The sequence below is a fragment of the Abrus precatorius genome, unplaced genomic scaffold, assembly GCF_003935025.1.
Source record: "Abrus precatorius isolate BTA unplaced genomic scaffold, Abrus_2018 Scaffold6, whole genome shotgun sequence".
Lineage (NCBI taxonomy): Eukaryota > Viridiplantae > Streptophyta > Magnoliopsida > Fabales > Fabaceae > Abrus > Abrus precatorius.
Window position 1 is genome coordinate 8,020,783 of NW_020874406.1, and position 12,211 is coordinate 8,032,993.

The following is a 12,211-nucleotide window of genomic DNA, read 5'->3' on the forward strand; positions in this document are numbered from 1 at the left end:
AATTTTTTTCATCTCAACCGTTTTTTTTCTTTTTTTTAATACACCCCTGAAAATTCTTTTTTTAAAAACAAAATTCATATCATAACAAAAAAAAATCATATGGTTTTTCTACGAAAGATTTATTAGTTTTATTCATAATTTCATTATTTAGCATTCAATTTAACTTATATAATATGACATGAAGTCGATGTAATGCTTTACATCTTTGTGCTTTTTATATTTAAAATTTTTAATTTCAAAAACACAATATTAAAACTTAAATTTTTATTGAAAATATGAATGATAATTATATCTTATATGAGTCAATTCAAATAGCATGCAAGAAAATAATAGAATAACCTAACAAATCACTACTAAATGAAAATAAGAACAATTTTTAGAAATTGAATAAATAAATAAAAGAGATCAACTAGAAAAAAATGAGTTTTTAGAGAGTCAAATTGTTATTTAAACCTATATTAATTTAAAGAAATAAACTTCAATTTTTGAAAGGTATCTGAAAACATTGATAAAATTAACTATTATTTGGTTAAAATAAATTAAACCAAACCTGCACTTAAATATAGTCAAATTAGATTAGTCTAATTTAAATTACCCAAAAATAAAATTCAAAAGTAAACCAAACCCGCTTAATTAAATTAAATTGATTATATACATGTATACTTTTTAAAAATAAAAATAACTCACGAATTCCCTCGATATGCAGCATTATAAATGAATCAAATTGCATTACTTAATTTAAACAATAGATTTGTAATTTTAACTTTCTCAAGGCAAGAGGATTTTTTTTCTCTAAGAGTGAAGAAAACAATTTTTATTTTATTGATAATTATAAAATAAAACTTTATATTTTCCTTATTTTCTGTTTTTAAACATGTATAAAAAATAATATATAAATTAAAAACAATAAATAAAGTAAAATTGAAACGATGTATTCTTCAAGCAAAATAACAAACTAAGCCAAACAGAAAAAGAAAAAGAAAAAGCTGCAAATAGCAATTAGAAAATGACATTTTAGCATGCTTGATTTTCCTTCTAAAAACAGTTTTCTGTTTTCTTTTTAAAAAGTATAGTATAAATTTATACTACATTAAAAAAAACAAAAACAGAAAACTGTTTTGAGAAGTGAAATCAAACATATCAAATGAAGTTGTTGGTAAGCTTGTCAAAAGCAAAAGCTAATGGACTAGACATATCAAATAAAGCATACACATTTCACGTTCCAAACACCATAATCATCAACTTTGAACGTAATCAATAAAAGTGACCATCATTTATGACTTTAATGAACAAAAAAGAAAACAAAATTGGTTAAGAATTTTTATTTTTTATTTTTTCTGAAAGTGTTATTTGTATCTCTTCCTGTGATTTTCTAAAGATATAAAAGTGCACAAACTATATGAGTGACTTATTGATCCGAGGAAGAAGTATCAATATTGTACGCATTCATTAGACATGACTCAAATGAAATTGAAGCTTTTAAACAGCTTTTTCACTTTGCATATGCCATCACACACTTGAAGGGAAGAAATTGACCGCTAGGAAATAATTTCAACTCGAGAATACCTCTTAGTTGCTTGTTTTACAAAACCGCCGAATTTCTAATGACCCAAGATTCACGTTGGATCAACTTGTAATCCTTTCCTCGTCAATATTTAGAGTCCTTAAGTCTCAACACATAATAAAAGTGGAGAAGCAATAATTAATAGAAAAAGGAACGGATAATTAAAGAAGAAAATTGAGCTCTAAATTAAGATTAATATAGGTTGCCTTTAGACTTTGCAATCTACATATAAGTCAAAGTAAATGTAATAATTTATGAAGGCCAAAATGACCAATTAGAAGAGAAGGTGTTTAGTTTTTAGTGTCTTTCTACAATTATGGTTTTGTAGCTGTTTTGACTCTTTAAAAGGTGCTATGTGTTGGCTACTGCAGAATTCTGTTTTTCAGTAGCTCTAGCTCTGTGTCTTCTCTTGAAAACATCTTGCCTGAATCTCTTGGTCTCACTTTGGATGTCCATGAAGGGTTTCTTCTCTATGTTTTCCTTCTCACTCTCCAACATCCTTTGCCTCTTTGTCACAGCCATGGCTGCTTCCTTGTCCTTCAATTCTTGGTGCTTTGCCTCTTCCTGCAGGCAGGTCTTCCTTGTAAATCAAGTCAATGTTTTCCAAAAATATAGGTACTTTTTTTTGTGCGTGTTGGAGGAGTTCCAATTTTAATATACCAAAGATTACAATTACAAGGTTGTCAAAAATTATTATTTTTTACTCAAAGGCACTTTAAGCTATGTAAAAAAGCATAACACAAATATTTTATTGATCACATACAGAAAAAAAAAATATGAATAAACAATGAAACATACGTATTATCAGAGCATATCAAATGAGATAGCTATTTTTTATATGGGACTGATAAGAATAATTTCAACTATTAGATCTTATTATACTTCAATTGTAATCATATTATAAGAATCTGCAAGACAGAACTCAAGATATTGAATGTAATATGTATGACCAACAACTAACAAAATGATGCAGAATAAGGGATAAAATTCTGGAGAATAATGCTTCAAAGTGCATTTTAACATGCTTTCAACCAAATATTCTTTGCAGTTAAATCCAAAATATTTCCATCTCTTCAAAACGGGAAAGCTAACTCTATGCGTTAGACTTCAAAGAACTTTTTAACTATCATGGACTAAAATTTCAAGTGAATGGAATATAGCAAAATTCAAGTATTCAACCATGTTGACTACAAAATGTTAGCACTCGTTCCCTCATTATATTTCAAATAATATTATTAGTTCAAGAGGTAGGTTGCATGCACTTTAAAATTGCACTGATGTTCAAATAAATAAATTTTAGTTCAAGAGATAGATGTAAATGGATAGAAGTTTTCTTAAAATTTGTATAATTAAAGGTCCATACAGAGTGCTAAAGTCATCATAATGAAAAAAGGTGAAGTTAGAACCTGAAGATCATGAATGAGACTATCAAGTGATTTGATCTTCCTATGAGGCCAGCGGGGAATACCAAATTCTCTGCACTTTCTCTTGAGAACAGTAAGCCCAACATTTAGATTTCTTGATGCTTCTACAATTGGCATACCAAAGTACTTGACCAAATCTGATAAAGAAATTTTTGCTACATGGTCGCTGGGGGCCCTCTTTTTCTTCTCTATCAAACCTGCAAACTCTTACCACGTATGTTAGATATGAATATTTGTGCATGACATAATTAACTCATTAGGAAGTTTCACACATGGGGCAGGAGAATTTATGTAAGGATGAGACAACAGATCTTTTTTTTGGCCTAAGACATATCCAAAAACTAGATTATGCTCTGAATGATCCAAGTCGAGACTTAAGGAGGTAAGGAAAATATCGTTTGGCAACATGTGTACTGCACTAAAATATATACTATCCATAATTCCTTTCTAATAAATGAGGTGTATACAGACAAGACTGAGCTACAGAACAAAATAGATAACAACCTTCAAAATTGGGAACAAGATATACATGGCTGGAGGTAATAATTTAATCCTCTAGAAGAGGAAAAAAATCAGAAGTTTTAAAGCCTAAAAAAGATGTTTCATCTTGTATCAGATACAGAAGAGGATTCGTATATTGGATCAGCAATTCAGAACTACTTTAGAAGTAGAACTGTAGACCCGAGTTACAGCAACAATATAGTCATGTCATGAGAGTCAAAACTTGGGAGATATTGTAACACTTAGGTTTCACCAAATGAATTTAAAGATTAAATATGTCCATATAAATATAACAGCAAAGAGCTGCAGAATGAACTGTGTCATTAAGTGCTAAATAGGTTATGTCTCATAGATAATTGAGAGCAGTGACTCTGAACCTGGTGAGCTTTCAACATCTATCTCATTGTCTGGTAACTCAGACTCATCTTCTTCATAAGGAAGACAGTTGAGATCCTGATCAAACACAGGCAAGATTTTTTGTGTAGGTTGGCTACCATTGCTGTTTCCTTGCCATTCTTCCCCCATAGAGTCTTGTGGTATATCTTTGTCTTCCACCCTCCAGTCTAATTTGTGTATCATATGGAGATCATTAAGCAAGTTAGGAATCATCTGAAGCTTTGGATTTCTGAAAATTAAAAAATAAGAAGAGGGAGTTAGACATACATAAGTTACTTTGTAGAAGTACTGAGAAACAAAATGGAGAAGCTCAGAAAATTTAGGACTTCTAAACGTGGTGGCATGGTCATGCAGATATTTTGGAGTCACTAAATGTTTTTATGATACAGAGAAATAGAGATATCAAGATAACGCTATTAAGGATATAAGCATGTCTTATCAATCATAATTATGCAATTGTAGACAATTTCATTTCTGCCAAAAGAAAATAGGACTGTTGCAGTTTGATGAAATCCAGAACTGCCCCTGAGATTTTGCTCCACTATGGACAGGAAGAAAATGAAATAAATGAGGTTTAAAATTCTGTAAAGGAAAAAACAATGAAAGGAAAAAAAAAATGTAAATATTAGATCATAGAAGAAAAATACAGGATGGTTTTTAGGATATTATGGATGAGAGAAGGAGGGGAACTTAAAATAGGAAGTTTACTGCTTTCCATCCCTTTCATGCAATTAAGGTACTAAGGTATACCTTCCTCTTAAATGGATATTAACAACATAGTTATGAAGAATACCTTCTATTTCTTTAACAACATATAGGCCTGTTTAGACAAACTTATATAGACAAGTACTTATAGGAAAAGAAAATTAATATGAAAAATGAATAAAATTTTTTCTTATAAATTAAAAACAACTTATACTCCTCAAGCGATAGAGAAGTTAAATGAGGGAGCTTCTAAAAAATAGAAAAGCATAAGTTATTTTTAACTTATGGGAGAAATTTTATTTATTTTACTACTTAATATTTTACTTATTTATTGAGAAGTTTATCCAAACTTAGCAATAATATATGTTTTAATTTCATCTTGTTTCACTTTAATTTGGAGATTGGAAGGGAGGAAAATCAACTTTTTATGAGGGGAATGGAGATTGGACAAGAATGCCAACTCTACTCCATTCCTTTTCTACAAATTTAAATAAAATAAAGCAATGAAAAACATATATTCAACCATTAATTCAGCATTGTATTCCTGATTCCCTTTCCTTATCAAAGTGTAAACTAGGCAGAATTTGTTATTCCTTCATGTCTCAGTAAACTAGTCATAAAAATATAAAATGTTTCCATGAAAGATAATTCTGAATGCCAAATTAGAAAATAGTTAGATGAGCATAGTACATTGTCTCTGCATAGGAAAACAACAAATTGTTATTGATAGAGGGCCAAAACTCTACATATCTGTGAATGCATCTTCTAAATTTGGGTGTATGGGGGTCATGCCTAGTTTTCACCTTAAGACCGAACCACTATACTTTTCTGCAAAAGCAAACTATCAATTGCTTCAACCAATAATGATATCATTAACCTATGCTTATTTCCCAGTGCAAACGGTAAATACAAAAACCTATTCAGGTCTGAAGCCTTAGCTTAGTTCTGTTTATTATGAATGTTACTATTAAAATAGGGACTTAAAAATTTATAAAGGGATATATTGTTTAAATTAAATATCACTCAATTGTCACTCCACTTGCTCCAATTTTAACTTTTCTGTACAAAAAAACTCAACTAAAAATAGGCTATGGAACAATAAGTGACTAATTGCCACAAATATAATGGATCTTTGGAACACTACTACTACAATTCTCTACTCCATCATTTAGGACTGTTATAGATGAATTTGGATCATGTATTAGTAGGCTAGGTTATGAGATGGAATCATGGAAAGAAACGGTTTATTGGGGAGTGACCACCGTTACTTGTCTAGAGGTTTACCCTTTCTATGGTAAAACAGTTTATCTTTCACTCTCACGACAGAAGAGAAAACAGAGGATCCACACCCTTATTCGTTATAAACTACAAATTTACAACACCAAAATTAGCTTTTGGTTAAAATGTACTTATCCATTCAAATTTCACATATTACAATATTTTGCTTAATGTGATTGATTTAAGGTAGGGAAATCTTGGTGGGACCTAAGAGCCAAGTACATAATCAAATAATCAAGTGGACCAATTCCAATTCTAATTTTCAAAGGAAAAGACAAGGCTAACTAAGAACAAGGACTGATGGCAAAGACAAATAGGGCAAAGCAGACATACCTTGTGACCATCAACAAGGATGGAATGTGGGAAAATTGAGGTGTGTGATTGGCATGAAAGGCAAAGATACAAAGCCACACTCCATTCTTGTACCCTTCATACACCTCAGAAACATGAGATTTCATCAATCTAAGAATTGGGGTAGCCTGCATTTCCTCATAGGAACTAGTCTCTGAAAACACAAACTCTCTTTCAACTTCTATTTCCTCACCATCCCATTGGCGATAGACATGCACGCTCCTGATCAACTCTGCAATTCACACCCCACAAAGAAAAAAACGAAATTTGTGAATCCCCACCACCACCCCACATTAAAAAAATCAATTTTTCCAACGAAAAAAGAAAGCTTGGGATGAAAATGACAAAAACCAAATCATGGGTCATGAGATGCATGGTGGGGTTGGTGACCTGGTTGGATTGTGTTGCTGAAGATTAGAAGGTTGGTGAGCAAAGAGGAATCCATGAAGAGGTTGAAGATGGCATGAGAATTGAGTAATGAAGCGTGGACTAATAGAAGAAAAAGAGTGAGGCAAAAACAAGCTTTTAAGTGCAAGTTTGCATGATCTTCCGCTTTTCTCGTTGGCTTCGGATCAGTTTAGAATCATGCCGAGTTAAAATAGGGTACTTTTCTTTTTAGTCTTTTTCTTTTGTCACCTGCTTAATCTCCTTTTTCTTTTCATTTATTTTTCTTCACCTTTTTTTGTTCTCTCTGTCAAGGTAAATCAAGTTTATTGTGTGCCTTGGAAATCAAAGGCCGTAACAATGGTTACGGTTAATATTATATTAATAAATGGTAAAATCAATCATTTATTTAAAAAATACAAATATTTTTTAATTTTTAAAATATTAAAAGAATTACATCATTAATTTAATATATATATATATATATATATTATCATATATATTTAAAATAAATATCAATTTTGAATTATGTCAATATAATTATTTCTCAATTAGTAATTTTATTATCATATTATATTCCTAATAAATGTATATAGAAAAAACTATTAAAAATATTTTACCGCTTTAATGCTTTATCTATAAAGAAAGGAGTTAATTCGATTAAAAATATAATAATAATAATAATAATAATAATAATAATAATAAAATTGGATAAAATAATGTAGAAAGTTGTCTGGATTGAATGCATCAAACCGGATTTTCGCAAAAGCATTTATTAACCGCTTATTTGTTTTATATTTTTTAATTGTCATAAACGCTTCTTTCCGGAGTCTTCAAATACTTTTTCACCAAAAACAGTCTTATTTTTATTTGCTGAAACGGCTGCCTATAAATACTTTAAGCGTTTAAACGGTTATATTATTATTATTATTATTATTATTAATGAAAAAATTAGTGAGTCTTTGAATTAGTTATAAAATATTTTTTAATTGTGTATTGAAATACTTTTATAAAAGAAAAAATTTGACCAAACCATTGACTACAAATATTTTACACTGTAAACTTAAGTGTTACAATGGTTAGATTATTATGGTGCGTGGTCTTTTTATGAAACAAATTACTATTTAAAAAACTAAAATTATTAGAGAATATATAATTTTTTGGTCATTAATTGAGTTATCAAAATGAAAGAATTATTAAATTAATGGTTTAAAAACTTTGGTGTGTTAATTAAAATGTAATATTTTAAAGTTTAGTTTTAAGTCTTTAAAATTTAAAATGTATTATGAATTTATTTCTGCCATTATGTCTATGTTTTGCTTTTGATGCCTAAAGTACAGATTATTTATTTGTGATTCTAAAATTATAAAGACCCAATTAAAATTTTAAAATATAAGAATTAAATCCAAAGTAAAATAAAAAAATTAAAATATGTATAATCTTAGTTAAGACCGTGTAATAATTGCATTATAAGTTCTATCTTTAAAATTAAATTTATCAATTATCCATAATTTAGGTAATAGTTAAAGACAGATCTTTGCTAAAACTAAATATAAACTAAAGTGAATTTTATTTTGTTTTAATTCTCATGTAAATGAAAACCAGTATTTAAGGACACTGGTTAATAAATTAAAAATAAAAATATTTATTAAAAATTATAAAAAATAAACTCACTTAGATATACATATGACCCACATAAAGACTATGTATGTAGTTGTATATAGGGACATCATATCATTGTCAGAATTTATCATTTAAATTATAAAATAATGTAACCTAAAAAAAAAGAAACATTAATAAATCAAATGGGTATTGTCAATAAATGAGTCTAATATAATAAAGGCCATTAAGTTGAGTATAAAATAATAAGAAGAGTATTAACTTGATTATCGCAACTATAATAACTAAGAAATATGTTTTCGCTTACTGGTACAGTTGTCTTACTTTCATTAAATATTCGTCTTTGAGCAATTCGTTTTCATTAATTGCTATTTCTTTGAGTCGTCCTTAACATAAAGGGATCCCTTCCCCATGCCAAAAACATTTCATATAAGCACAAATATTTTAGCACAAAACTTACATTATAATTCTTCTACTAATTCTCTAATTTTTTTTTAAAAATAAATTAATTAACAGAAATTAATTTAAATAACAAACGACTCGATATTCTTTAAGTAAAATTTTAAGTTTGAGTCTTTGTATCAATAATAAACTGTCATATCATATTTAAGTTCGCGATTTATGTTGAATTTAGATTAAAATATATGAAAAAAATAATAATTTTTTTTTAATTTTTTAACACATTAAATATTTCATTTTTTTATGTAATTTTTATAAATTTGTTTTAGGTTAATTTTAATATAAATAAAAATTATTATAATATCAAGAATAAAAATAAAATATTAAATATTTTATAAATCCACAAATATCAAATTTAATTTTGTTGAAGGGTTGATTTTTGTACTTGGCATATCATTTACTTGAGTTTTGTTTGTTTTAAATGGAATCATGAAGAAGGTGAATTGATTACAAAAATTATTAACTTCAACTATTGATTTGTATTGAGTTTAAATAACTAATGATTATAAAATTTTATTAAAGAATATATTTATGACACTTATAATCTTAATATAATAATTTTTTAGTAAAAATTTACTTTTTTAATTTTTTTTAAACTCAACTCTTAATGTTTGAAGTTAATAAAATTATTGATTAAATGAGTCGAAGAATCTTAAATTGATTTGGGTTTGAATAAAAAACATGTACAAACCAATTTAAAAATAAGAAAAAAAAAAACTAGTTGAGTTAGTTTAGTTTGGACTGCTTGATAAAAATACACACAACTCAACTCAAATCAAACCAAGCATTTTTTAATTTTAATTTTTAGAATATGACAATAAAAAATAGTTTTATTATGCGAATTTTCTTTTTTAAAGTGACGAGATGAATAGAATAAAATAAATAAATTTTTATTTACTATAAATTAAAATTGCATTTGTGCTCAGTTTTTCAATTTCAGTCTAAAAGTTAGTTATACATGTTTCAATTTGGCAATGTGGTAAACGAAGACATCGAAATTTTTGAGAAGTTGGAAATTTTGATAGAAGAGATGATCGGAGAATTGGAATGATCCGATACGCACCGTTTGATCCAGAAGTGACGACCAAACTGTGTCGCTTGTTTGAACCATTTTTGCTGTCACTCGGAAAGTCTTCAAACCCCTTTACGCTGAGAGAGTGCAACCAAATCCACGCCAAGCTCATAGTTTCCCAATGCATTTCACAAACCCACTTAACCAACACCCTTTTAAATTTGTACTCCAAGTTCGCTCACTTTCGCCATGCCCACCTTCTGTTCGACCAAATGCCTCACAGGAATGTTGTCTCCTGGACAACCTTAATTTCCGCTTATCTTCGAAATGGGTTTCTCCCAAAAGCCTTTGAGATGTTCAATCAGATGCGTGCATCGAATGAGAGACCCAATGAGTACACTTTATCTGTTCTGCTTCGAGCCTGTGCCACTCCTGCATTGTGGGATTTGGGTTTGCAGATTCACGGCTTGGTGGTTCGCTTTGGGTTTGAGAGAGACAAGTTTGCTGGGAGTTCTCTTGTTTATATGTACTTCAATAGTGGCAGTGATTTGGGGGATGCGTGTCGTGTTTTTCATGGATTGTTGGAGAGAGACCTTGTTGTATGGAATGTTATGATTTCCGGGTTGGCTCAAGTTGGTGACTTTGGCATGGTTCAGAGGTTGTTTTCTGAAATGTGGGAGATCCAAGGCTTGAAACCTGATGATAGTACGTTTGTTAGCTTGCTCAAGTGCTGTTCTTCATTGGAAGAGGTGAAGCAAATCCATGGGCTAGTGTGCAAGTTTGGTGCTGAAGTGGATGCTGTGGTGGGCAGTGCTCTGGTTGACTTGTATGCCAAATGTGGGGATGTAGGTTCTTGCATGAAAATCTTTGACTCCATGGAGGAGAAGGATAGTTTTGTTTGGAGTTCTATCATTTCGGGCTATACCATGAATAATAGAGGAGAGGAAGCTGTGCATTTCTTCAAGGACATGTGTAGACAAAGGGTGAAACCAGATCAGCACGTGTTGTCTAGTACTTTGAAAGCTTGTGTTGAAATAGGGGACTTGAACACAGGCGTTCAAGTGCATGGCCAAATGATTAAAAATGGGCATCAAAACGATTGTTTTGTCGCAAGTGTGCTGTTGACTCTCTATGCCAGTTTTGGTGAACTAGTGGATGTGGAAAATGTGTTCAGAAGAATTGATGATAAGGATATTGTAGCATGGAACTCTATGATCTTGGCTCATGCTCAACTGGAGCAGGGATCTGGTCCCTCTATGAAACTATTACAAGAACTTCGCAGAACAACCTCTTTGCAAATTCAAGGTGCTACTGTAGTTTCTGTTTTGAAGTCTTGTGAGAATAAATCAGATTTGCCTGCAGGTAGACAAATTCATTCACTTATAGCGAAATTAAGTATTAGCCGTCACACTTTGGTTGGCAATGCATTAGTCCACATGTACTCTCAGTGTAGACAAATTGGTGATGCATTTAAAGCTTTTGTTGATATTGTCTGGAAAGATGACAGTTCTTGGAGTTCTATTATTGGAACTTATAAACAAAATGGGATGGAATCAGAAGCTTTACAGCTATGCAAAGAGATGTTGGCTGATGGAATCACTTTTACCAGTTATAGCCTTCCACTTTGTATTTCAGCTTGCTCACAACTTTCAGCTATACACGTGGGTAAACAATTCCATGTTTTTGCTCTCAAGTCTGGTTACAGCCATGATGTCTATGTGGGAAGTTCCATTATAGACATGTACGCAAAATGTGGAACCATGAAGGAATCAGAGAAAGTTTTCGGTGAACAAGTAGAGCCAAATTTAGTAATTTATAATGCCATGATATGCGGATATGCACATCATGGAAAAGCACAAGAAGCCGTAGAAGAATTCAGTAGGCTAGAGAAGAATGCTTTGACCCCTAATCATGTAACTTTCTTGGCTGTGCTATCAGCTTGTAGCCATTCCGGTTATGTTGAAGATACATTGCATTTCTTTACGTTGATGCTTCAAAAATACAAGATTAGGCCAGAATCTGAGCATTATTCGTGCCTAGTTGATGCCTATGGTCGGGCAGGAAGGTTGGAGGAAGCTTACCAAATAGTGCAAAAAGATGGAAGTGAATCAGCATGGAGAACATTACTAAGTGCTTGCAGGAATCATAACAACACAGAGATTGGAGAAAAATCTGCGATGAAGATGATAGAATTGAATCCCAGTGATCATGCTTCGTATATTCTTCTTTCAAATATTTACGTCGGAGAGGGAAAATGGGTAGAAGCTCTTGAATGTAGGAACAAAATGGCCAAGATTCGTGTGAAGAAAGACCCAGGAAGTAGTTGGTTGATCTGAGGATCGCTAAGACCCAGTAAGGGATACGTCATATACTGATGACCCGCCATTATTGAAGTGCATTTTTAGAAAAATAAAAAAAATAAAAAAAAAAGTTTCTGAAAAGATGTACTGGCATACAACATAAACCTTCCTCCTGCTCTGAATGGGAATAACCGACCCAGACAATGTTCAGTGGTGT

General features: G+C 30.8%; 2 protein-coding genes across 3 annotated transcripts; one reads left to right on the forward strand and one right to left on the reverse strand.

The window, feature by feature from the left end:
• Positions 1-1,858: 1,858 nt before the first annotated feature.
• On the reverse strand, positions 1,859-6,799 carry LOC113869762 (protein RKD5). Of its 2 annotated transcripts, none has more exons than XM_027506226.1 (5): positions 6,610-6,799; positions 6,202-6,451; positions 3,867-4,114; positions 2,971-3,185; positions 1,859-2,128 (listed from the first exon to the last, which is right to left on the reverse strand). In XM_027506226.1, exons 1-5 carry the CDS (start codon positions 6,662-6,664, stop codon positions 1,916-1,918), a joined length of 981 nt encoding a protein of 326 aa, XP_027362027.1. In that variant the 5' UTR covers positions 6,665-6,799; the 3' UTR covers positions 1,859-1,915. The 2 variants fall into 2 exon arrangements, with proteins under 2 accessions (XP_027362027.1, XP_027362028.1); XM_027506227.1 differs by having other exon boundaries at positions 6,571-6,720.
• A 2,849-nt stretch (positions 6,800-9,648) lies between these two features.
• On the forward strand, positions 9,649-12,090 carry LOC113868684 (pentatricopeptide repeat-containing protein At2g13600-like). Its single transcript, XM_027504498.1, has one exon. It carries the CDS (start codon positions 9,730-9,732, stop codon positions 12,028-12,030), a length of 2,301 nt encoding a protein of 766 aa, XP_027360299.1. The 5' UTR covers positions 9,649-9,729; the 3' UTR covers positions 12,031-12,090.
• Positions 12,091-12,211: the final 121 nt, after the last annotated feature.